The 27997-nt window shown below is 40.7% G+C and overlaps 1 protein-coding gene and 1 long non-coding RNA gene across 5 annotated transcripts in view; one reads left to right on the top strand and one right to left on the bottom strand.

Annotated features, from left to right (window-relative positions):
- Positions 1–26683, bottom strand: part of tet3 (tet methylcytosine dioxygenase 3) — a 36667-nt gene extending 9984 nt beyond the window's left edge. The window contains exons 1-3 of one of the 4 annotated variants that reach the window (XM_056254684.1): positions 26267–26683; positions 16154–16210; positions 14–2933 (exon numbers count right to left, since the gene is read on the bottom strand). In XM_056254684.1, coding sequence (XP_056110659.1) covers positions 14–2933; positions 16154–16210; positions 26267–26632 — 3343 coding nt within the window. In that variant the 5' untranslated portion in view covers positions 26633–26683. Of the gene's footprint in view, positions 1–13; positions 2934–5183; positions 5578–16153; positions 16211–16634; positions 17022–26266 lie in introns of those variants that run through there. The other 3 variants (XM_056254685.1, XM_056254686.1, XM_056254687.1) reach the window with 3 other exon arrangements.
- Positions 6417–18958, top strand: LOC130088081 (uncharacterized). Its single transcript, XR_008807436.1, has 3 exons — positions 6417–6711; positions 7177–7256; positions 18112–18958. It is a non-coding gene; the product is annotated as an uncharacterized LOC130088081 (long non-coding RNA).
- Positions 26684–27997: the final 1314 nt, after the last annotated feature.

The raw sequence follows: 27997 nt of genomic DNA, 5'->3' as shown, positions 1-27997 counted from the left end.
CTCTCACACTTACCAACGCAGTCACAGATGGGAAAATCAGGTTGGGAATTTTTCCCAGGTGTATCCAGTAGGCTCTTGGTGGGAGTGTCCAGGTAGCGCAATGGTGACTCAAGAAAACCTTTAAGTGAAGGGGAGGAGGGAAAGCTATCCTTGGTGGGAGTATTCAAATCATCCCCCTCTCCGTCTGCAGAGAAACATGCAGTTGTGGAAAGCACAGTCACGCCACCAGATGACTCAATCTTTATACGTTTAGTTGGAGGGGAGAAAGGTGTGATGAAGGGGTGCTGTCGCTCCAGAAATGCATCCTGAGCTACAGACAGGAGCTGCCCAGAAGGTTTCACATCCACCTCACATTCCTCACTTTCCTGTTTGACAGTATAGAGCTCCTCAGATGGCAATGATGTTTTTTCTTTCAGTCTTTCAGTCATGTCCTTTTGACCTTCATCCATGGGCTCTGACTCATTTGTGGGAACAGGGGGGCAGTTAACTGACTGCTTTGGGGATGGTGACTCGGGTCTGGTTTGTCCTGAGTTTGGTTGTGACTCGGTCACCACTGGCTGAGCAGGGCCATTCTCTGGGGTCTCTGCTGCAGATGCTGAGGAAATGGTGTCCCCAAACTCCTCCTCAAACTGGCGAATAAGCTCTTCAAATTTTGGATCTAGGTTACTGAGGCCAGCCAGAGAAGGAATTGGCTGTGTTGTAGAGGTTTGAGGCGTGATACTGGTTGTTGGGATGCTGTCATTTGGCCCAGCTGGGCCTGAGCAAGCGATCACCTTCTGGGTGGATGGTGCTAGAACTGACACAGGGGTAAAAGAAAAATGAGTGTTTTCAGAGATGGGTGCACTACTGCTATTCAAAATGGATTCCTGAGATTGAGCTGGAGCTGGGTGGCTCTCAGCCACCTGAGAGGGGGGAAGCCCAGCTTCCATGCCTGGTAGAGATGGAACAAGCTGAGAAAGGGATGGAGCATATCCTGGGGAGATGAAGGGAGGTTTCGATATTGTAATCTGTTTCTGTGGGAGAAAAGTTGGCTGGGAAGCTTTCTGTTTATGCTTCTTGATAACAATCTGTTTGGGTTTTGGAAGAGGTGTGCCTAGTGGACCAAATAGCCCACCCACTGACTGCTTGAGAAGAGGAGAACTTTGAGCACCCTTTTTCTTTTTGGGTTCTTTGTGCTCCTGCTTGATGGTTACAGGACTCTCTGGAATAGACTGTGGCCACCATTTACGAAGGTTCTGACAAGCCATGGGGGCTAACGGACTAAAGGCAGGAGAATTAGAGAAGAGGTTACGTTTATGATGAAGGTGCTGCTGTAGTGCTGCCTGAGTTGAGTGCCTAATTGTGGGTGAAAACTGCTGACCCTGGAACGGCTGCTGGCCATTTACCATCCCCTCCTGAGCCATGACTGCACATCCTGAGCCCAGGTACTCCTTTGTGTCTGCCTCCTGCTTGATGTGAGGCATCCCAGCAAGGCTGCCCTTGCGACCATCCTGCAAGCTGGGGTGAAGGAGTGGGAACTTGAAGGCTGAGTTGGAGTACTTTCCACCGGTGTCTCCAAGGAGTTGCTTTAGCTCGGACACTGGGTCACTGCTGCCTTGGGATGGGTTTACAAAACGAAGCTGGGACTCTGTGTTCTCCATCATCCATGGGTTCCGAGGGGAGCTTCTCTCGCAGCTTCCAGCTGTGCTCTGGTTCCACTGCTGGGGTCGGGGATTGGGGGAGGATGGGTGTATGCTTGAAAATGGGGACTTGGAGGATGGGTATGGGGAAGCATAGTGAGATGAGTTAGGTGCAGGGGCCTCACCCTGAGACTGAGGTCTCAGCTGCTCCCAAGATGATACCTCCTGGGGGTAACGTCCTGAAGGGATGGGCTGTGACATAGCAGAGGAGGAAAAAAAAGGACCAGATGATGAAGAGACCACTTGTGGCATACTCTGGGGGTAGGAGGTTGGCAGATGCTGATGTTGATTTGCAGGTGAAGATTCGCCTGGAGGAACAACAGTTTGTGGGACAGTGGCAGACAACTGAGTCAGAGCCTCAATTGCAATGGCTGTTTGCAAACTAACATTTCTTTCCTTGGCTATGGACAGAACACTAGGGGAGCAGGGAATAGGTGCTGGTGGGCCAAAGGGTCTAGGAGCAGAAGGCTGGTTAACAAGGGGCTGTGGATTTGTGTCTTGCATACACAAGAGGTTACCTCCACATTGTTGTGGTTGGGATTGAGAATAGCGATGCTGTGCATGTGGCTGTGGAGGAGCACCAGTGATCTTACAGGAACCTTTATCCTGGGAGTTAGCCACCATTTTGATTTGCTTCTCCAGCCACTCCAGGTAGTCAGGGCAGTCTGGGCCATCACAATCACAGTTAGGTGGCTTGTGGCCATGACGGGCCTTGCTCAGTGCTGCTTGAAGAGTGTTTAGATCTTCAGGGGGGCACAACTCACCATCCACACCTTTCTTTCTGGCCTCCTCACCTCCATTAGACATTTCCTGATGGAACCTTTCATACAGCTGAGCTGTAGGAGTCTGAGAAGTTTGATGGTTGGTGTAAGGTGGCAGTGAGCCAACTGTAGCAGAAAAGGCCACCAGGGTTCGTGCATCCTCCATATCCACATCATTCACTGGAGTGCTAGCATTTTGGCCACTCCAAGCACCCTGTTGAGTTTCAGGACTTGAAGACTTCCCAGCTTGCTCAGGGACCCAGCCCGGTGTCTGGGAAATACATCCAGCCCCCTCATGGTAGTTCTGCTGGTGTTGCTCCCTGGCCACGCCTCTGACTTCTTCATCACAAATATTTTCTTCATTTGCTGCATGTTTGCTAAGCCCATTAGGCAGTTCATGGTTTAACATGCCTTCTTCCAGGCGGTCATGGGACCCAATTTCCATCTGGCCTCTTCCTCTGGGGCCATCCACTGAACCCACCACAGAAACAGTCTGTGGAAGAGTAAAAAACACAAGTTATTTGACAATTTAGCAAACTGACAGTTTACTTATATGTATCGAGTGTGTGTATCCTTTTCAAAACTTTCTCAAACCTTTTGTATCAACGATGTGTTATGCATTGATTACACACAAAAATGTAGGGCAAATACTATTTTAATTTATTAATTGCGGACTAATTCAAACAAGCATCATAGCATTTTGTCCTGGAATAGTGACATAATCATTGACCTCTATTAACTAAACAACATACTCTGACCTGTTGGACTGATTCATCTTGGTATTCTCTGTAAAGTTGCTGCCTGATTTGAGAGAAGACTACATAATACTTTGTACAAGAAAGAGTTGTCTTATGTTCTTCTTTTGCTCTCTCTCTCTGTTTTTTTTTCTCTGCTCACAAGAAAACACATTCCGCAAAGAGAACATAAAATTGGTTATCGCTGTATTGTCTAATTTAATTTGTTATTAGATGCTACTAAAATAACATGAGCCTACCTGTACATTTTTCAAGGTCACAATGAAGACTGCTTCAACCAGATCAACTGTCTCATGCAAATACAACCCCATATTTACAATTACAATACAACGGGTAATGCCCAAGTCAACATACTGAGAAACTCTTCCTGGTTTTCAAATATCCTCTTTGCTGGTCTCTATTGTGCTTTTTATCTTGAAAGGGTTAAATGAAAGTTGTGGAAACTCCTAACTGGCTCCAGATAAGTTAAAGAGCAATATCACCATGCAACCATTTAGTGGCACTTTTAAATGGTAATGTATCTCTAAAACACAACATATTATTATAAATGTATGTGAATGATTTGTATAATCCCTTCAGTGATCTTCTATGTGAAAGAGTGGATAAAATGAAAACCTGTTTGCTGCACAGAAGACAAACACAGAGAACGTTGTCCATGGTGAAGGCATATCTTAGAAAAGAGGACCTTGTGGTTTTATCATGTTAACTAAATAAATAAAAAAACACCCATGAGAAAAACCCACTAACATACATAACTCTGTCTTTTCAGATGTCGTAAGCAGTAATTCTGTAGGAGTATCTACAATATTTGAGTATAAGAATTTTTCTTCCATTAAATGAAGTTGTTTAGACTGCGCAGACAAGACGTGCATGTTCATAAGCACCCTTCTAACCCAATAGCTCTGCAACTAAATGTCTAAACCTGCCTAAATGTCTGTTAGCTCTGTAAATAAATGTCTAAATCTCTCTGATTGTGTCTTCGTTGTGACAGGTCTTTAAATGGGTTTTACTGATTGGCAAGCTGTTCAGACACTTTGAATTCACCTTAACTGATGGTGCCTGTTTGGACCCCCATGGGCAGTGTGCCAGCTACTGAGCAGACAGTTTGTGTTCGTGTGTGTGTGTGTGTGTGTGTGTGTGTGTGTGTGTGTGTGTGTGTGTGTGTGTGTGTGTGTGTGTGTGTGTGTGTGTGTGTGTGTTTCAAAGGCATGTGTCAGACTTGTACCCCATTTACCAACAATGGTCACACTTTAACTCTTCAAAAAAGCTGAACCACACAATTGTTACAACAGGCTATTTTTCCTCTTTTCAGTGATGCAATAAACACCCATGTGCATACCATCACGCAGAAAACTTTCACAGTATAGTCTTAGTGCCACCGCAGAGTTCACTAGAACACACTTACATGCAAAAAAAGCACGAGATAGTTTGCATTCTAAAGAGAGAGTTGATTTATTACATGCGCCATGCAAGATGTGTATCAGATTCTTTGGATCAGTGACACATATATATGCCGTACACCTGCAAATACACACCTGTCTGACAGCAGAAAGCACGTGGTCAGGCAATTATCTGAGGCGTGCCAGAGCTTTGATTGCTGCCAAAACTATCTCCCTCTTCTTACAGACACAGAGCTACTACTACTACCAAAACATTAACACGCCCAACCAGAAGAGACTGTAAAACCGGTTTTACTCAGAAGTATGAGGTGCCCTATGTTGCATCTACTATGTCTCAGAAATTACACACAATTAACAGCTGTCTCAGAGGTTGACAGCACAAAGCAAAAAAACAAAAACAAACAAACAAACAAACAAAAAAACAGAGAGAGTGTGGATGGGGTTTAAAGCCTAGTAGTAGACAGCTGAACACGGTAAGACACACAACCTTACCCCCTCCCCTTCCCCGTACTCCGGTGCCTTTCACAATCAAAATACAAAGCTCAAGCATACAGAGAGAGAGAAATGAACAGATTGGCGTCTACTCACAGTGGTCTAGCTGTCCCAATAACGTTGCTGCAGAGACAAAGGTGGGAAATGTGACCAAGAAAGTGCATGGAATACAGCTTTCGAGACAGTGCCAAAAAAAAAGAAAAAAAAAGAAGAAGCAGCCAGCTGGTGGAAATCCACTATGGGTACTTTCTCTTTCTTTCTTTATTTCTTTCTCTCCCTCTCTTCTCAGTCAGCCAGGCAGTGCGGCACACGGACACACACACACGCACGCACGCACTCTGTCATACACACCTCCCCCACGCACACACACTCACTCCGTTTCTCTTCCTATTGCCACTGTCGTTTCTCTCTTTCTCCCTCTCTCATTATGTCTCTCTGCTCCTCCCTTCCCTTTTTCTATATTCTCCTTCTTCTTTCTGCTTTTTGCATTCACCGTCTGCTTTGCCTTACAGCCCCCACCTCTCTCTCTCTCTCTCTCTCTCTCTCTCTCTCTCTCTCTTTCATTTGCTCGTTCACTCCCTCCCCCCTCCCTCGTTTTCTCCCTCCCTTCGTTTTTCTCCTCCCCCTCCTCTTTTCTGTGTGTGCAGAGTGAGAGAGGCCATTATCTGAGCCACACTGGGCACGTACGATGGAATGGTGGATAGTGCAGGAAATACAGCTGCTACAAAGCGTAGAGAGCAAGAGAAAGCACGAGTGGCAGACTGGCTGGCTACAGTGCTAAATAAAGGACTATATGAACACAGATCTATGGCTAATGTGAAAGCAGAGATGCATGCAAAACAAAAATGAGCAGCTATATTATTGTAGAGGACGGTGTTTTGGTCTCCATAAGATGGAGGCTGCAGCGGTTAAATGCAGACATTTACTCAGTCATCACACAGCAGCTGCCATTTAGTGTTTAAGAATAATACCAACAAAAAAAAAAACAAAGAAAGGGAAATTACTGGCTCCGATATATTTATTCCTGTCATTATAGTGCCGTCCTCAATAGTTCACAGTCTATTTGAACTCTTTATTGACATGAGCTTTATATTGCAAAACATCACAAGACGTTGATTTCGAACAGATGATAGCTGGCAGAAGATGCTTACAGACAAAACATATACAAGTGCTGCAGCTTAAACCAAATCATGTGAGACTGTCAAACCGTGAAAGGAATGGCAGTCATCTACATCATATACGAAGCATAAACATGGGTGCGCTTATATAGACCACAGATATAAGAGTCGAGCAGCAGCAAACAAGTCTTGAAGCCGAGGAACAGGATGTGAGGGGGAAAAGCACAGCGACTGTCAGAAGCAACCACAAGGTACAGGGAGGTTAACGGGAACCGCAGAGAAATAGGAAGCTCAAAGTTTTGAGGGAAAAGACAACGAACGACACATAACACACATGCGTTTATGCACAAAATTTGCTGCTTTTTAACTATTTTGACTTGTCGATGGTGTTTATTCTGCTCGGAAGCGAGACAGGGTGACGAGGTGCTATTGCAGTGATACAGAAGGTGCAATGTTCGTGTGCCGGACTCAAGGCTAGGGAAGCGCAGAAGATAGAGACCACGATGGTAAGTGAGTGTTCAGTGTAAAAGATGAATTTGCTATCAGTCTCGCAGTCTTAATCGTGTTCTGCTTTCCCTTTTCTGAGCCACTCTTGCGCTTTCTTTCCTGTCTAAACACTTTGTTTCATGCCAACCAATCTCTTCGAACTCCGAAGCTTCTCAGCTGGGTCTCTCACACTCGCTCTTTCGCTGGCATCTTTTCTATCTTTACCTCTCCCTTTTCTCCATGAGCTTATTTTTGTACTCGTTCTGTTCAGAGAAAAATATGGCAATCGTCTTTAACAGTCGCCAGAAAGCCCCTCGGTAGAATCGCTTTTGTATTATGAGGGTGCGATCGCACACTGCGTAACACGCAATTTGTATTAACCCGCATAACCCCTTGCCATGTCCGCGACTCTCTCGTTTTGTCGTCTTTCCTTATGATCAGTGTCTTTCTCTCCCGCTCGCTCTCTTGGTGTTGATTCCTGCCAGTTGGATCGCCACCATCAACACAGTGAAGGCAAGGCAACCCCATGGACAAACATACACAGACCCAAAGCCCGAGCGGAGAGGTAAAGTGCACTGTCACCAGCGGAGGAGAAGTGCGTGAATGAGAGGAAGGGAAAATGGAGAGTGGGAACCGTTATGACGTTGCAGTTGCATCACCACAATCATTCAATGCTTCCAGTTGGCGATAGAGGGCTGGGCAGATGTGTCATAACACAAAATGTAGATGTGCCTCCCCTTACACACATACACATTAGCCCGTCTAAGCGTAATCCCTCACTCCTTTCAGCATGACACAGCAGTTCTTGTGCCCTGCAGTTACCTCACCCTTCCTATTACAAGTTACGGCGCATCTATGCTGAGAGGAGCGAAACCGGAGCACTAACAAAATATTCAGCAATGCGGAGCTGACATAACACTGATTACATGGCAACATTCCTACAAGCATTATTTTGTTAAGCCACAAGATGTCTTTGGACTTTATTTATCGGGTGAACGAACAATGAACCTTTAACACACCATAAATAGACATAAATCAGGTGAACCAACACAATTTAAGCATGTACACATGCAAACATACACACATTTAAAGGGATAGTTCGCCCAAAAATGTTAATTCTATCATCATTTACTCACCCTCATGTCGTAACAAACCTCTATGACTGAACTTCTGTAAAACAGCATTGGAACCCACTGACTTTCATTGTATGAACAAAAAAACAAAAACTAAAATTTGAAAATGCATACAGGTTTGGAACAACTTGAGGTGAGTAAATAATGACCGAATTATCATTTTTGGGTGAACTGTCACTTTAACAAACTTTCTTCTCACCTCGATGCAAGACGTGACAAGCTGGTTGCTAATATTGAAAGACAAAAATGATACATACCTGTCCTATATGATCAGCTCTACTAAACCAAAAATCTTAAAAATCTTGATTCTTCACAAGTATACACAGGGGACCTTTGCTTCTGCATTACAGTAAATGCCTGAGATGCCTTGTGTCTTTTAAAATATGAGAAATCTAAACCAAGCAAGCCACAACATCCACAGTGTCACAAGGCAGCTGATCATTGATCCAAACACAAGAGACACGGGGGATGTGAAACTAAACAGGTCTCACAAAGACCACGGTAATACACGGAAAGATTTGGCATTTCAAAAAGATACAAAAGGTCACCACTTAATGCTCTTTCTTGCAAGTTACTACTCATCAGATGAGTCTCACCTGAATCTTAAACCACCATTAGAATACAAGATGTTCAAGGTCAAACTTAAGATAGGAGAGTCGTTGACCTACTACCACTGGTAGACAGGAACTGAAATTCGCTACTAGGCAGATGCAGCTTGCTGTGGCAGTTATCCTGTAAAAACTATGAACAGACATTGTGTTTGACGGCACAACATTGATAAGAGTATGCCTGGGATTAGTGATGAATTATACTGATAGATTGGCCAGGCTGATTTTGAGAATACTGAATGTAAAAGTTCTGGGTTTCAACCACCAAGTCTTAGGAAAACAGCACAAATAATTAAACAATGATTTCCAATTATTTACAAGCAACATCTAAAGAATACTCATGTTTGATTAGGAACTCAGTTTAAGAATGTTCATTCTCAGATTTGCAAGTTCTCTGAAAAACGATGACTGACACCTTAGTTGTTACGGCATTTGATGATTTACGGTCTTTTTGTCTTTTGGTTCATCAGTGTAGTGACTCATCCGTTGCTCACAATCACCCACATTCACCAAAAAGGGAGAAAAAAAATAAATCAAACCCCCACCCACACAAAACCACCTACAGAAAAACAGAAAGAAACACACACACACACCCATAGGAAACAAGCAAACACATAAACACACACAAGGATTCAAACATTTCTGGGAAATAACTCATGAAGCATGTGAGGTTGAATATGTGTACAGTGTTTTAGGATGGAATGTTTAGATTCTAAATACTGCATTTTAAGTATTCCGTATATATATCTACATGAAACAAACAGTTCAAATTAATTGGATTAGAATAAAGAAAGATAACGGTTTGATCTTGTTTGGTCTGCTTAAGCACAGTTTTCCAAAAGCCTAGTATCCCCAAAGAAAATTCCAACATTTCAGGAAGAGTATAGACAAGAATTAAAAAAAAAGGGTAACAAAGCCAACTTTACTTTAAAACACAGCAGTCTTTTTGTCTATCACAACAAGTTCATCCACACTCCCTTTCCATTTCTCTCTCAGAAACCCTCCCTCCCTTTCATTATCTATATTTGTTTACTAAACCTCTCCCTCCCGTCCAGAGCCGAAACACTTTCACATGAACAGATAAAACATGCCTGCGCTAAACTAGGGGCCCAACGAGAGGCTAAACCATGGAAGAGTTTCAAACATGCTTTCTAAGAAATGTATACGACTGCGTGTGAGGGCACACGCGCACACTAAAACGAATGCAGAACACTTGTACGCTTACATGCCGATGCAAATAAGCTTAGGGTCACTGAGTGCATTAGGTCTGGGGCAGATCATGAATGGTACAGACAGTCATTGAGACTATCAAGGCATCTACTTCTGTTTCTCTTGAATTACCTTTCCATTTTTCCCATCTTCTTTGTAATTCCTATTTCTTTTTTTTTTTTGTATTTCCCATTTCTTTAGTTCTACCTATTGTTCTCAGCCCCCCAACATTTAACTACCTCCCTCCCTCCCAACCTCGTCCTCTTTCTTTTTGCGTGCACCTTATTTTTGGCATCCCCTGACGTGATCCCTCTTTTTTTGGGGCAAGGCTGGTAGGTCTGTGAGGTGTAGGATGTTAAATGTAAATGTCTGTGTGTGCGTGTCATAATTCGTCCTGCCTGACACATGGCACATGCAAGTCAGCACGCACAACTCAGCTGAGAGCCCCCTCCTCATTTTACCCCACAAATACTCACAAAGGGAAAGAGAGAGACAGACCAAGAGAAAGAGAGAGAGAGAGAGAAAGTGAGGGGGAAGCAAAGCAGAAAAGACAGGGAAAGAGGGGGAAGGGAAGGGAGGAGCGACCCTCATCACTCAGTAAGATGGTGGGAAAGGAGGAGGTATGAGACGGAGGAATAACACAGCCTAAAGAGTGGTCTTTGTGCAAAAAGTTTTGGAGGAGAAGGAAAAAAAACTGGTGAAATTCGATGAGGGGAATACAAGAGAGAGGAAAGCAGAAAATAGCAGACTGGTAAAGAGATGAAGGCTTGAAAGAGAAGAAGGACAGAGAAAATTGAAAGACAATCATGTTGAAGGAGATAGATAGATGACATCATGCAGATCTCTTTCAAAATAGAAAGAAACTAGATCCATAACCCAGTCTAGGTTGGCTATATATTCTCATATGGCTGAGAAATAATACATCAAATAATTTTTTTTTTTAAAAAGCCTCAAAACTCAATCTATGTTGGGCAAAAATCTGCCACTACCCACTATTAACCCCAAAACCTTATTCTGTTCAACATCTATGGCAAAAGCAGCAATAAGAGAGAGAGAATACTATCTCTAGACTCCAGTTCTGCAGTGGCGTGTTGCCAGCCTTGTTTCTCTCAGGAGTAAGGCTAAGATTAGCTCCCCATATGTTCAAGTCAGGCGTAGCTGCTCTTAAAGGGCCAGGGTCTCTTTGAAAATGGTACAAAGTACACTGCAGCAATGCATGGGCTGTTTTGTCTCAGCCTCACTTTCACATACAGTTGAGCACAAATGCCTTCCAGCTCTCAGCCAATCTGTCTTTCATGGATGTACAATCAATCAATCAATATATATATATATATATATATATGATATGTTATAAACATGTATTAACTGTTTCATTGATAATAATTGATGGGGTTTTTTTTAGCACCAAGTATTGATTAATATTAATCAGAGTATTAAAGTGATAACTGAAAGATCATATGACACTACGACTGGAGTAATGGCTGCTTAAAATTCCGCTTTGCCATCACAGGTCTAAATTACATTTTAAAATTATATTTAAAAAACAATAAGATTATCTTACCGACCCCAACGGTATTGTCTGTATTTGTGTGTGTCTTTGTGTATGTGAATGTTGCATGTAGAAATTACAAAATCACCAGGGGTCAGGGGTAAGATGAAAAGAGAGATAACACACCGATACTGAACTAGTTCTCAGCTGATGTGCCACAGTACATCCTGTCCATTCATGTTTCATTAACTGCAGTAGTGCATTCATCCATTCCACAGGAGTCCATTCCAAGGGCAAACACATTAATGCATGTGTGGTTGACTTTACCCAATATAAGTTTGAGAACAACTAGGTGCAAATGTCCTGGATAGAGAGTATTTTGGTTAAAAAATGAATTAGGACACCAAACAATGGTCTCACACCATGTCCTCCTTCCTAGCATAACAAACAACATGCTAGAGAAGTATGTACTTTCTCTGCCACTAGAGTCCATCTATCCTCCACCTACTTTTTATGTCACTGGCCATAAAAACAGATAGCCTCTCCCAAATTCAAGCCATTGGTTGTGATGCACAAACAAAAGAGTAATGTCTCTGCATGTTAAGCTGAGAGAGTATTTTAACATCAAAATTCAATTCAATTTTAACCTTTAACTATACAAGTTATTTTGGTTATTGTATTATCTTAAATGCATCTGCAGACACATGCAATATTTCAGGGCATGCATGATGGTTCAGCACAGAGCAGTTTCAAAGCAGACAAGGATCTGCAAGCATTTATTTTAGCTGTATCAGTTTCCAGCCTCCTGATATTGATCAAGCCTGGATAGTTGAAGCTGACGCTCTTAAGGATCATTTGAGTATGTTTAGCCTGCTTTGTGAAGAATCCTGCATATGTTTAATGTTAACACCTTTCTCTTTCTGTCTTATGCATGCACACACACACACACACTTTTAATAATAATACTAAAAGTTTAGTACGTTTATTTAGCATTTTGAATTACAAGGACATTGGCATGTCCTCATAATATAGGGGCTTGGCCAGGATCCTGAATACACACCACAATATAAGGAGTTTGGGTCCTCATTATGTAGGTCAAACCAGTGTACACACACACACACACACACACACACACACACACACACACTTGACATTTAAAAATGCAAAACAGGATGCATGGTCTGCTGAGGTGTCATTTTTTGGAAGTTAAAAAAGTGTTTGTATACCAGATTAATTTGTAGAGACAATTATCTACAGTAGTTCAGTCATGAAAGTTTATAGGGTGCAGGCTGATTTTACATGCAATCTGTAAGCAATCACATGACTGCATAGCACAAGCTGACTGGCCTCTATTGATCCTGCAGCCAATGAGATTGCTTGCTCAAAGTTTAAATGTCATTTGTGACCCGTGCTGGCAAAATTAATCACAATGAGCAAATTTTCAAAAATGTTCTTGTTATATTCATTCTCATTAAAATAAACTTCAAAATGAATATGATTTGTTGGAATCAGACAAAAAAAAGTATTGAGCTACACCTGTCTGAATCACCAGTCTTCAAGAAGCGAGCAGAAAAATTGCTGCGCTGTAAACCCAGATTTTGTTTCTAATTAAACTTACGAGTGATCTTTACTTATTCTTTTATGTTTAGTAAAAACCTGCTATCATTACTAAACAACATTAGTTGTTTGTACTATTTAGCTGAAAGATTCACTGCACTAATCAGGTTTAGCAGAGATGTTTAGTTTCATAAGGAAGGGGAGGGGGCTAATTCACGTGAAAAGACCCGCGTTTAACGTGTGTCCTGTTATTTTGTCACACATAGACATCAACAATCAGCATATGAATCTCAACAATGGTGACACCCAAATGAAAAGCTTCATGTTGCAATGCATGCTGGGTAAACATTTTTAGAATGTGAACTAATGATTTTCAGTAAAGACTACTAATGTAAACTTGATTCGTCTACTGCACCCACTTAAGATTATAAAATGTTTAGTTTCAGCTTGTGTAAAAAGTTAGGGTTCCATGTTAATACAACTCAACATGTTTAGTTTCAGCTTGTGTAAAAACTAAAGTGGTATAGGGCAACGGGTTTCCACGCGATTTGTGAGTAAAGTCAACTAATTCGGGTTAAGAGTGCGGGGGGGTTTCAGGAAAGATTTAGGAAGGTACACCTCTCAGAAAACATACAAATAAAGATAATTGTTGGATGTCTATTTATGCAGCAGCAACATATATTACAAGCTCACAGCAGCGTGTCTGTGAATCTGTTAGCAGTAGTAAGTAAGAACTTGCTCTGCAGCAGCAGCAGAAATAATCAACAGCAGAAGCGTGGCAGATCTGGGTGCAGATCTTGATGTATTTGGTCACCAAGACCAAATACATTAACATTGCCATTTTCAATAACATGCTAAAATTATTTTGAGAGTTGTCATGTTTGAACTATAAGAAACATGCTGTGCTTACTATTGATTCTTGTTGACAAAATAAGTTTTAATTTTGTTATATGATTTAAAACAAGCATACATGCATATTATATATATTTTTAAGTTACAGAATTAGAAAAATATTGCATAGCAGGAATGACCCAGTTATCAATCAAAAACATCAAAACAATGAAAAAGGTAAGAATTTAACTGTTTTTGGAAATTGTTTAATGCAACAAAAACGTTTTGCACAGCTAAGAATAGATATACAACAAAACAATTAAAAGATTTAAAGATGAACAAATGGTTAAGAATTAATTTAATCAAATTAATCATGCCTAGTACCTAGTAAGTCCTAGTGCGTGCTACTAAGATGGTGGTATATTTAGCTAGAAAATCCTTTTTAGGTCACTTGCTGGACTTTGGAATGTTTGGTTGGGTGAATAGACAGGGAAAAAAACAGACCTAATGATGTTACGTAAACTAAGCTTAAACTATAGCTTGTGCATGTGTTTTTTTTTTCTTTTTCAGGAAATGGTCATGTGGTGAGAGACAACAGTGCATCAGCTAGGCTAATTAAAATTGTTTACAGCCATCATTTTTAACATCCTGTTTTCTCAAAAGTGAACTTCCGTCACCATTAACTCATAGTGGCATCTGTAGAACACAACCAGTCTATACCAGGGTAAATTACAATGTGCCCGTGATTTCAGGAGTGCGATGAAATGAAAACAAGCGGCTTCCTGCCTTTCGCATTACCTTTAAACGCTCACACTCACAAACCATTTCCCCTCACAAGCACACATTCACATATACATACACACAAATACCACATCACGTGAGCAGCCTAATGGGCGGGTCTGAACTATAATTACAGCTGTGATGTCATCTGCCACTCACTGTTGCCGCAAAATCTAGGTCACTGTTAACCCTTTCCCGTCACGCCAGGGGATTCCACACACCTCGAAATGCACCATTACTACAGATTTTCCATGAGCTCTTTTATGTGGTACTGCCTCCCATGCAACTTTCGGAGCCTATTAAACTAATATAAACTGGGGTGATGGTGTACATTTACCCCACAGATCAAACGCTTACAGTAGAATGGCGTCAGCTTTTATAGTCAATTTCAGAGCACTTTCATGTTATGGTTATCCCCACAACTACAGTACATTACGTCAATCGGAAGCCAAGCCAAAGGAAAGAAGCACTACACAGAAATGACACCTCTTCAAGCCGCCTTGAATTTCTGGGTATATTTGAGTAATTATATAAAAATACAACTGAACATCACCGCATGCTAAGTGTCGCATCATAGCAAAATTCCTAACAAAGCTTGACAATGCCAATCCAAAGTCATCCAAATTCAAATTATTGTGAGAGCAAATAAGCATGTGAAGCAAACCATCTTTTCACGGCAAACTGGCTATTTGTGGCCTAGCGACAACAATGCACGATAGATGAAGGGCATGTTGGCCAACTGGTAAGCGGCAAAATTTGATAGTATTTTTAGGCAAGCAAGATTTAGCTGTACTTTAACCGAACGTGTCTGTGTTAGGTTATGTAATTCTTTGTGAGTGTGTGAAGGTGTACAGGATTTAGCGGCGATGCACAAAAATAGCCAGTTGGAAATGAACTGGCATGGATTATAATTCTGGATTCAAAAACAATGAATCCTGGCCGAAGCTATAGCTAAACCTGCCATGGTGTAGTCAGAGCGCCGCTGCTGTCGAGACTGTCTGCTTGATTTTGCAGCAGTTGCACCAATCACGATTACTCCTACGTGTAATTCAGCATATTTGTTGCGAGGAATTCGCCACTAAAGCTCTCAAGGCTCGTCGAGTCTCTCTACCTCTGACGCGACATGTTACTCAAGTCCATAAACACTCCGCCACGTGCTCGCTCACATGGACACACAAATACCAGCACCGTCACCGCGCATGCGTACACGCATGTGACCCACTAACTTCTACTCCCTTTACCTCAGATGACTGGAAACTTTGGCAGTCCCGCCTGCCACTCTTTTCTCTGTTCCCAGGCTTGACACAGAGCGCAGAGAAAAAGGAAGACAGACAGACTGACAGACTGAGCGAGAAAGAGAAAGTGAGAGAGAGAGAGGCCACCTCCTCCTCCTCTTCTCTTTGCCAGGCGAAGCTCACGCCTACGTCTCTTCCAATAAGCGCAGAGCCCGGGTCCCTTTAAACCGGGGCCTAGTCCACGAGATTGTCCGCTCACCCCATTCTGGCTGGAGAAGACACACTACAGTACACCGCTGCGAAACGGACCTTGCATAGTACTAGGATCTGAAACGGAGGCCACAAACACTGAGTCACACCTGCAGCACACAGGTGGATGCCTGAACGCAGCTGTCACTTCAACCCCAAGCAGTCACACTGCATCTGGGCACGCATTGAGCCTGTTGAGTCACGCAAAAAGCACAAATCATCAACTGCAGCTCAAAACATCGTACCGTTTCTCATTCATACCCATGCGCTGAAGAAAACCCCAGGGAACTAGAGGACTATCAAATATAGTTGACATGTGCTGTAACAAGATACATACAGAGAGACAGCTGGCCAAAGGTTATTTAGCTCACCTCTTTAGCCAGGTTTGGGATTATGGACTGGGTTTTTACGTCTTCAATATATTCCACCTTCCAGGACAATCATGTAAAAAGAAAGAGAAAAAAAATGGATTGAGATCAATCAATAACCATTAATGACAATGAAAATACCATATCATAATTATCCAAACATTCATAACCCATGATAATTATTGAGAGAAAACAAACCACTTTTATCAGAAAGAGTCAGAAAGGTTTTACTTATGACAGGGCTCATTTACATGCATAAAACAGAACATGTTAAATAAATGATCAAATTCTGTCCTTTACATTTATACAACCCTGCCAATTATGATATAAAACAAACCTGTATGACATAAAAAGACATTTAACTGTGAGGTAGTTGTTTCTGACCCCAGCTTTTCTATAAACCAGTGCTGTTCAGAAGCCCCCCCCCCCCCCCCCATCTGCCATTACTGTCCGTAATTTTTTCCCTGTGCTAATAAATATTTACCTACTCAGCCTCGCTGCCTTTGCGTGTTGCTCTTCGGTGGCGAGAGGTATCCCCCATCAGAAGACCCGAAGCATTCTCTCTGTGTCCCCCCACCTCTCTCTCGCTCTCTTTCTGTCTGTCTTTCTTTATCTTTCTTTTCTTCTCCCTCTCTCTTCTGGTCTCTGTCCATTCAGGAAGCCATCTTGTGTTCTTAATCCTGTTTTACATTAGCTCTCGTACGCTCTTTCGTTCTCGCCCTCCCTGCCTCTCTCTCTCTCTCTCACTTCCTCCAATTCATGGCTCGACCACATATACACAGAAGAGCATTTTTTTTAAAAGGCAGTGTGATCGCTATCACTGCTGCACTATAGCCTCCTCCCTCTCTTTCTTTTTCCTCTACCCCCCTTCCCCCCTCTCCAAACGAAAAAGCTAACAGAATACGTGATGTGAATACTCCCCCCGCCTCCTTTCCGACATACACACACTCAACAAACGCACGCAAGGCGGCGTCACGCCACCGATAGCTCACAAAGAGCGGCCGTCGGCCAATCGGAGGCGAGCATGAGCACTGCTGCTAGGGTGAAACAGACAAGAGGAGAGAGAGAATGAGCGAGAGACATAGAGAGAGAGAGAGCGCGAGGGCGGGATGTGCTGGATAAAGAAGAGAAGAGAAGAGGGCGCGTGCTGTGAACAATGCGTGTGCATGTGCGTCTGTGCGTTTCAGACTGGGGGGAAGGGTTTCTCTCTCTTGCGCTGCGGCTGTCAATTATCTAACCCGGCTTGCCTTCCTTAAACAATGGCTCTGGAATGTGGTATCACTGAAGACCATCTGTGTCTCGGCTGCCTGCAACAACTGGACTGGACTGCACACGTGCATGTGCACGCCGTGTCTTTGGTACCATGACGCAGACGAACAATGTCACTGACAGAAAAAACACACATATCCGATCCTCTTGATCCAGCCAGTGACACACGATCAGCTGCCAACAGTTGTTTGAAAAAACACAAAGGAAACATACAAATTCTTGTTTTCTTCCGTTCCGCCAACCAAAAAATTACCCCATTGTGAATACCATATGAGAACGTAACACCATTTTACATTCGTCTGATCTTACATTGCATAGCAAATGCTAGTCAAATCGCAGCTGTTTTAAACGCTCAGGAATGACAGACTGTGCAAAGCATGTGTGCATGCTTAAAATAGCACTATAAATGCTCCAATTTCAATCTTTCAAAGTCTATAAACAATACAGACTACAACCTCTGCTGGCCAGACCTACAAAAGCCTGTTAGATGGAAATGCGCGAGTTAGGTTATTTCGACTGCAACACAACTGACGACGAAAGGTTAGTAGCGTACGTGCTTCCATTCATTAATCAGAAAACAGCAACTGCGAATAACAAAATCAGAAATGTGAAAATGAAAGAGATCAAAATCTAATTTGCTTTAATTTGACTTCATAATCCTCAGGATTTGCCTGTATTTTCCTTAAGCAGAGACATGTGGAGGACGAGAGTGGAGGGAAGCATGCGCTCAGGCTTTCGAAGAACCAGCGGACGATTGGTGACGCAGCAGTTGTGATGAGAGTGGATTACGCAGCGTGGGAGTTCCAGTAACACCGTGTTCGTGCATGTGTGCATCTGCGTGAAGGCTTGCAGTAACCACAAGACTAGGGAAGGTTGCGCTGTGGCACCAAATTTCTGTTTAACTTTTTTCTTTACGCTTCAAGCATCATAAGAAACAATGTGAATGTCATTTTGAGGTTTTGCCCAATGGAATCGTCAAAAGCATGTTCTACTGACGGAGAGAGTTGTGGTGCAAATGCATTCAGAATGACTGCCGTCTTCCTGATGTTATCTCATCTGTTTGCTTTGATACAGGCTGAATCACCTGGTTCGTCATGAGAGCCAAAGTGCCTAAGTGGTCATAAATCTCCTTCCTAGCACTCTCATAACAGGCCAGGTGATTCAGGCTGTATCAAAGCAAATCCCCTTTAGGCTGTCTGAAAATTGTCATAGTCCTACCTGTGACCCCCCCCAACCCACTTCTACGCACACGCTTACGTAAAGTTCTCGTGGTTAGACTGCAGAAACATCATTAGGGCTTCATTGTCAATGAATTGCAAAGGTGTGTGAGCCTGCGTGAGTTTAAATGAGGGTTGAGACATCGTTGTAATAACAGAAGGATTAACAATCCTAATTAACTCCCTCCTCCCACTTTTGTCAAACAATGGCACCCCAAATTCAACTAATCCACATTGAGTTTCTAAGAACCTGCTCCAATACACACACACACACATACACACTTCGGGCCTAGTACTGCACATAAATTGAAAATTTAAACTGCGTTATGTTATTAAATCAAAAATCCCATTGGTTTTGCCTATACATGTAATTTCATAACATTTTATTTTTTAAACAACTGAGTCCTAGTGTCCACTACAGAGGACATAGCATAACATATGAATAACATATCATTTTTAATATCATATATAAAATATCATCTTATGCTTTAAACAATGTGATGACATGGAGAAAAAAACTACATTCAAAAAACTTTTTTTTCTGGGTCTCATTACAGTAATGAGAGCGCAATAACAATCATCACTGGGAATAGGAAATACATAAAAACTAAAAATGACTAAATGATTACCCAGTTAATGTAGTATTATAAGTTACATTTTACTGTTTGAATGTTAACCCTAATACATGAGCTACCCAAATAAAAATGAGTTAAGTTTGTATTTAATTTAATGACAAAATAAAAATAAAAATAGAAACCCTCAAGTGGGACAACATCTATAAAGCGGTATTAGTCGTTGCATGCAAGCTAATGTCGAGGGGGCTATCATTTGTCCACGATATAAAACAAAACCAAAAATCTCCTGCAAGCCAAGCGTAGCATTGCTGTTCTGGAAGAGACATGACCAAATGACAGAGAGAAAAATAATAATGCAAAAAGTGCACTACTTTTAATGCATGTGATGTAATAATGCATTCTTTTAAGATTAATTCTCCACAAAGTATCTCAGTTTCTAGTAGTCTTACATGACTGATGCAGCAGCCCTGTTGACAATCTCTATATGCTGTAGCACTGACTAATCCATACTGCAGTGAATGGATCAATAAATGGGCAGTGATAGTCATTTGTGAAGAGCCCTCTTTAGTTTGCATTATTTAACTTTGCCATTCATTTTCAAATGCACCATTTTACATCTGTATCGAATATAATGTAGATTTAGTTCTAAACTGCTTAATGTTGCTCATCTTCCAAACACACAGAAAGCTAACAGCTACAGTAATTATTCTCGTTCAGTTAGTGATTGGGGTTTATTAGCATTATTGAGTGCTGCTACCTGTCATGCATGCAGGGTCTGCATTCATTCGGACTCGGAGCAAAGCTCTGATTGGTGGAACAGGCTATAATGTGATTTGGTTGCCAGGCAATAGTTAAGTCAGTTGGTGGTATAGTGCAGAGGTCAGCTCAATGAAATATGGCCAATTTGGACACTGTAGCACAGCAAGGTTTGCTGTTCCAGCTCTCAAAATATAATATCTTTCCACTTTCAATCTCAAATTCAACAAGGCATGTGCTCAGAATAGGTTTTGTGCACACATGCCAAGTGAAAATGCTTTGTGAATCTGGATTTGGATTAATGCTACTGGGTTTCTCAGAATTCAGTGATTTATTAATGAATGTTTTGCTGCACATGTGAGATTTCAATGGGCAGATTTTGGAGCCGGTCTCTTTCAAGTGCTCAGTGAAGTGATGAGGGGGGAAAGAGGGTGGGAGAGGCGAGGGGGGGATGGGTGACCCTGACGAACACACAGACAGACATTTAAATCTAATCCACCTCATCCTTTGTCTGATCTTAGCTAGTAAATAAAAACAGCAAACTGGTCTTTCAAAAATGTCTTTGACTGGTAAAAAAATAAAAATAAAAATCTTGTTATCAGAAGCATACCGGTATCTATTACTATAGTTAACTATATACTGCTACTTAGAGTTTGAGATAACAATAGGCTACAAGGTTCATTGATAAAATGCTTTGTGAGTGCAACAGTAATAGCAATAAGTATAAGTGTATACAAGTTAAACATTCCCATTTTGTGAGAAAATACTTCACTTTCCTGCTTCTAGCATGACTTCATACAGTCCTTATACTTGGAAATCAACAGCTTTGTGTCTAACATGTTACATTTACAATTATTAATTTGTTAGACTGTCTGAATGCACTCAGTCACTTTGAATTAAACTGAGTATAAATGTTCAAAAGTTTGGGATCAGTAAGATTAAAAAATAAATAAATAAATGAATGCTTTTTTTTATTCAGCAGGATTAAACGTGAAAGGAAAGAGTTACAATGTTACAAATGTTACAATGTCCACTTCCAATAAATGCTCTTCCTTTTAACTTTCTATTGAAAAATTAATACTAAATTAAATAAAAATTAATACTAAAATATTAAAGGGGTCATATAATGCCATTTTTGTACAAGCTAATATGATTCTTTAGGGTCTAAATTAAAAGTTTGTAATATACTTTAATTAAAAATTCTCATTAGTATTGTAAGAAAACAGTTATTTTACTTGGTCAAAAACAGCTCTGTTTTCATCACGCCGTTTCAGTGCATATGACTTTAAATGATCATGAGCTGTGCTCACTCCGCCTCTCTGTTCTGTGCGTACACGTTTGTAACACAATGACCATAACGCGTTGTTCATTATAAACGTGGGATTATGAATTATATTGAGAACGTCGTACATAGAAAACCTGCCGTAATGTACCCTCAGTGTAAACCTTAGAAGCATTCATCGTGAAGCGTGCAAGCGATTTGCAAAGATATAGATATTAATATAAAGGTTAATAAAACGTTACACTCACTTCCGTTCTTCTGGAGATTCAGCAGGAACACGAATAGTTGGTACCGATCCTTTATTCAGGAGCAGCTTCTTAGCAAAACCAGCTTTATACTGACCCTTCTCGTTTATAAAGCAGTCTGCTGAGAAATGATTCACGCAAACATGAAAGCATTGACGTTGCTCGTGGGGAATATTCCCTTCGAAAACAAAACTCAGCCACTGTGTCTTCAGCGGTTCGGATTTAGGAACATTAAAATGACTGCTGTGTTTGTTATTGCACCCAAGAACAGAACACCAATCGCTTAGACGCCATTCTGCTCATAGACAGTGCTCCAGCATATCAACAATGAGCGCGCCGGTCCGCACAGACTATGATTGACAGCTCCCTCACGAGCGAGGGCGGGTCTGTGTTGAAACGCGGCTGTCAATCAACAATCGTGGGAGGGGCTTCCGACCGTGTGACGTCACAAAAGCGAACGGCTTGATTTGACGCAGGGGAAAACATATAAGGCGATTAAAACAAAAACACTGGATGGATTTTTATCATTATATGATGGTTGTGTACAGGCACTGCCAACACACATTTCAGTACAATCAACTTGAAAAAGTGCATGTACCATTATATGACCCCTTTAAGAAGCACAAAGATTTTCGACATTGATAATAAGAAGAAATGTGTCTTGAGCACCAAATCAGCATATTAGAATGATTTCTGAAGGATAATGTGACACTGAAGACTGGAGTAATGATGCTGAAAATTCAGCTTTGCCATCACAGGAATAAATTACACTTTAATATATATTAAAATAGAAAAAAAGTTGTTTTAAATTATAATAATGTTTTTCAATTTTACTGTATTTTTAATCAAATAAATGCAGCCATGGTGAGCATAAGAGACTTCTTTCAAAAACATTTACAAAATCTTACTGACCACAAACTTTTGTACGGTGGTGTATGTGTACAACACGATGAAATTGAGGAATGCACTTTCAATTTAAAAGCTTGTAGAAAAACGTGCTTTGTTGTGAACTGAAGCCAGTCAGTCTCTGGAGTAGTCAGACATCCATCTCTACACATCTACCACCACTTTTTCTTGCTAAAATGTAACCAGAAGCATTCAATGCCTTGAATTGTATAGTCAATAATTAGGGAAAACGGAGGGAGACTGGGAAGGAGTGTAAGAGAGAGGGAGTATTGTGGTTTCCTGTTATAGAATCAAAGATCTAATTCTGTCTATTTCCCACACAAGCACACAAAGACATGGATACCTTTCCTTCAATTGTCCTTTGCACTTTCTGCCCTTTCTGTTTATCTGCATTTCTCCTTTACCTTTCCACGGTTTCCCTATTTCTTTTGCTTCCTGAACTTCTCATCTTTTTGTCTCTCACTCTATCCCTCCCCCGTTCTCCTTCCTCTTCTATTTGGCCACAGGTCAGCCCCCACGACTCCAATGGTCAAAGGTCAAAGAGCAGAGTATATAAAGTAAGCGAAAGGAATTCTCTGCACTGAGACTCTAAACCTGCTCAAACACATATACACACACACACAACTGGAACCCATGTGAGTGCGCTTACCCTCAAAATAAAGAAAAAAGATCCTAAACTCTTTAAGCTGGAGTAGAAATAGGAAAAAAATGAAGGTTTGATAACCAAAAAAGTAAATTAAGAAATATCATTAGTGGTAATGATTAATAGGAAACATCTCAACTGCTATTGCTCCTCAGTTTGCAGAATGCCATTTAAGTATTAAACTTCTGTGCATAACTCAGCACAGTTTGTGCTTCGGACATGAATGATACCTCAAATCGTGTGGCTTGGCGAGGAGAGCTGCTATTACTATTCAAGTAATATTAACTGAATTATACATTTTATGTCCTTGTAAACAATTAAAATGGACATTAAAAACATACTTAAGATTAACTTTATTAAGTAGAACGGTAACACTTTACAATAAGGTTTCATTTGTTAACATTAGTTAATGTATTAACTAACATGAACTAAAAATGAACAATATATTTGTTACAGCATTTACTAATCTTTGTTAGTAAAAGCCCAGCTGTTCATTGTTTTTTAATGTTAGTTCAGAGTGCATAAAAATCGTTAACAAATACAACATTTGATTTCCATAATGTATTAGTTAAAAATTAACATTAACTAGAAATAATAAATGCTGTAGAAGTATTGTTCAAACTTAATGCACATTGGTGGTGGTTGAGGGGATTCCTCCTATGTGAAGCGCTTTGAGTGTCCAGAAAAGCGCTATATAAATGTGATAAATTATTATTATTAATTATTATTATTATTATTATTATTATTAATGTTAACTGAAAGTGGACAAGCTCAAAATGATCACTTGTGATCCGATCGACCAAAACGCATCTTAATACCATGTGAAAACAGGGCCATAGTGACCAGGCCACTATTCTGGAAGAGGAAAAACCCCTCTGGCCACTGTGAAGGACTTGTATCTGTCAACCCAAGACGAATTTGATGCTGAATTGGCCACAAAAGGAGCCCCAACATACTAATAAATTATTGTGGTCTAAGACCAGGTGTTTCAGTTTCATTGTCCAACCCCTATGCTAAAAACTTTAGAATATTTTGACCATTCCAGTAAGTATCTACCGAGCAACCCCTCAGAACACCCTAGCAAGAACCAAAAATAGCAATGTGCTAAAAAAAAACATTCAGAACACAGATTCAACTGCAAAGCAACACCCTGGCAACCATCCACAACACCCTAACGTGATGGCAATGACATTTGCATGGATAAACACTAAGAAAAATGAAAATCAAAGTGCAAATCTTGTTAAATTTGAATTTGGTAAAGATTCTATAATGCCAAATACACTGAGGAAAAATTGAATTCTTGTTTGTCAGAGTAACAGACTTTTAGACAGCTGCTCTTTGGAAAAATAAAAGGTATGATTAGCCACTCATATGTGATACTTCAGGAAAAAGGACACACTACAGCAGCTGCCACTTTTTTAAAAAAAAACAAAAAACAACAAAACAAACAAAGAGAGGCTCATTTTGTTAAGCTGTTGAGAGGGAGCTTTGCAGTAAGCAGCTGAGCAATTCTTCAATGCTTTTCAGTCTCTGTGGGCTGATTTCCATACCTTAGCTAACCTCCCAAAGCGATGTGCAAACACAAACATGCTCCTTTACACACTAACAGCCAGTTACAATACTGGAGTCAAACCATCTTAATGTCACTGATGCATAGTGTAACAAAGTACTAACTCCCATTAATCATAATCATATAATACGCATGTTAAGTATACATTAAAATAAATTTAAAAATCATAATAAATATCATAATTAAAATATCAAATATAGCAAGTGGAAATTAATGCACTGAGTGTATTGTACTGAAAGGACTGCATTAATGCTCAAAATCAAGAGTTTTATATATTATATAAAATTATTCTCATTTGAGACTCTTTAAGAAACTTGCCATATTGTCAGGTAGCCTAATTACAATCTAGGCGAGAATGAAGGGATGAAAGCAGACATGTCAAGACAGGACGGGTAAGGAATGAGTCTAGGTGGACCAACAGTTAACAGACAGGAAGCCCTGCCTTTGAGTGTTAAGTTCTCCAAACAACATTTGCATATTACATAGATATGCAACATGCTTTTACGTACAGGGGTGGACTTTGTGATTTGGGGACCCTAACCCTAAGCAATTCCAGGTATGATGCCCCAACACACCATCTACTCACCCTTTCACCTTTGTAACCCTTATTTTGCTGTCTCTTTCTCTGTCTATTTTCCCCTTCTTTTTTTTTTTACATTTGTAAACTATATATCAAATCTTAATTTAATGTAATCTGTAAATGTTGTATTTTCTCATTGTGAAATAAAATAATTAATAATGAATTCACAAATAAATACTAAATTAACTGGGATGTCTGCGATTGGCTACATTGTTCAAAGCTGCAAAAACACATTGTAAATAAAAACCTTTGACGTTCTCCAGAATGCAAAATACAAATAGCGTTTGCTATTGCTTATGCTATTATTAAGGTTTCTCTAGAATCTCTAGAATCTCGTAGAATCGGGTCTGATCTTGTCACTGTTTTTCATATTAATGAAGTAGTTGCTCTGTGTGTGTGTGTGTATGTGTGTGTATCTACGACCAGCACGGTTAACTGGGAAATTATCTGTGATTTGAACTAGGCATTTCCTAACAGGCTCACAGGAGCACTCTTTTTCTGACAAGTGTTTTGGCAGGTTCACCATTCATAAACCCTGCCTGTGTGCTGTAATACGTCTGTTGTTCATATGCTACACTCACCGCACCGCATTTTCCAGGGTCACGGGAGAGTGGCTCATAGCAGTGCCATGAAAAAAAACCACTTTGGGGAGTTTGGCAACATTCCTTTTTGTCTCTTCTTTTTTTCCTGCTTCGGTAAACTGCGTTTTATTATTAATTTATTCCTGAAAACTTTACCGTTTTACTCGCACTCGCTCTAGCCCTACTGACTCTGCTTTAACTTTCTCTAAGTATCAGGTTGCTACTCGCCTGTGCAGAACTAATGAAATGATCCACGAGAAATCCACGATAGGGGGTCCCCGCATTCGCAAGATGCTATATTAACATGAATCGTTTATTGTATATTCAAGATATCACCATTAAAGTTTTAATGATTAAGAAAATTAATACATTGTATATTATTTCTATATGCTTCTGGGTATTTGTTGGGGCCCTAAGTGGCTGCTTGCCTCACTTATTGGCTATGTCCGGCCCTGTACAAAAACAGAAGTGTAATATGATCAAATCTTTTACCTCCCATGGGCTCTTCCTTCTCTTGAGCTCATCACACTTTCTCAGTTTGCAGATCTGGTGTCCGATCTTTCTGTTCAGGCAGTTGCTGCAGGAACCGCAGTTCTCCTTCTGCATGCAAGGCCCACATACGCCACATCTCTTCCTTTTCTTTTTTTGGGGTACCAGAGGCTCCATCAGTTCCTGGTCCTCCATATGCGGCAAAGTTAACATGCCTGCTTGCTCATGCTCAGACCTGATGTAGTCAGCTGCAGGAGAAACCACCCTTGTGCTCCTGGCCCCGAGGAACACTTTAGGGTCTTCCTCGTCCATAGAGAATTCATATATGTCCTGGACGGGAGGGCCAGAGCCACCCTTCAGCTTGTGCATACTGAGGGTCCCACTCTCCTTAAGGACAAGAGAGTGGTAAAAGTGGCCACTAACGGTTTCAAAATATAAGGTAAAATATAAGGTTATTTACAACACAGCACAGCACAGACCAGTCCATAAAGTGTGTGTGCCGTGTTAGGACCACAAGGAAGAAAGTTTGCAATGGGGTTTAAAGGGTGGCGATGGGCACAAGAGGTAGTTCTGAGCATGACGTCATTCACCTGCAGGTGCAGGAATGTTAGGAATAAGGCCGCAGGTGATGGGGAGCATCTCTCTATTACACAAACTTGATGTCATTTGGATGAAGACATAAAGCAGTTCAGCTCATTGCCACTTAAGGCAGTCTGGGGACTGTATGGAGAGAGAGAGAGAAAATATGGATAAGGATATATTTCAGTTTTGGTTAAATTAACTATTGTCAATAAAATAAAAATAAAAACATTTTTCATCTTAAATTCAAATTTAAAAAATATTGCATTATTGGCATGACTGTAAATACAATATTGCCAAAGTTTGGATTATATGTACAAAAAAATAAAAAATAAAGATCAAAATAATAGGCTAAGTATTAGAATCTATCTAGCTGTATATTAGGCTAAGATAAGTTGGGATATTATCTATGTAATATAAAGTTTTTAATAAGATTCATAAAGGTTATAAGTCAAAGACATTGACAGTATCAGCCTGAAATTTCATGATCATTGTTCAGTCTCGTTCAATCTCCAAAGGGGGAAACCCCAAACAAGACAAATATACTGAATCACGGTACTACGTGTGAAATGTGAGAAAATGCTCGGTTAGAATGGCGAATCCCTATGAGACAGCACAGCTCTGCATTGCTATCCACCACAGCTCTTTGTTTGTCCTCTATGAGTCTCAATGCAGGTCTTTCGCTCGACTCTCTTTGTTCATCGCTTGGGGACCGTCAATAAACTCAAATATTTTAACAGTAACTACGGGTCACGCAGCGCACGTATTATTGGGCATTGTTGTTAAGGTTAAGGAATCGTTAACATAACGATATGATTCGCAATGACGCGTTATTTATTTGATAAAGTTTGTGTGGTGGACGATAATAGGGTTTTAATGAGGCAATCACTCTGTGCCTGGCTTAATGTTGCGATAAAACACACTGCAAAGAAATTACTACGGTAGCTATATATAGCCTATATATTACTACCATAGTAATTTAGTAAACTCTTTTTTTTTAATAGCCTACTAAGATATAAGTTGTACCAGTCAAGTCTACATAGTCTAGACATTGTTGTGAGCAAAATATAGATCGATATGCTTGAGTAACGTAAATGCTTAAGTCAGCAGCATTTTTCAGAGTTTTTACCCGCTCTTAAACTGTAACAACATTCC

The sequence above is a fragment of the Rhinichthys klamathensis genome, unplaced genomic scaffold (assembly GCF_029890125.1).
Source record: "Rhinichthys klamathensis goyatoka isolate OS25496 unplaced genomic scaffold, OSU_Roscu_1.1 h1tg000114l_1, whole genome shotgun sequence".
Lineage (NCBI taxonomy): Eukaryota > Metazoa > Chordata > Actinopteri > Cypriniformes > Leuciscidae > Rhinichthys > Rhinichthys klamathensis.
Note: the sequence above shows the minus strand (reverse complement) of the source record. Positions and strands in the feature narration are given on the sequence as shown.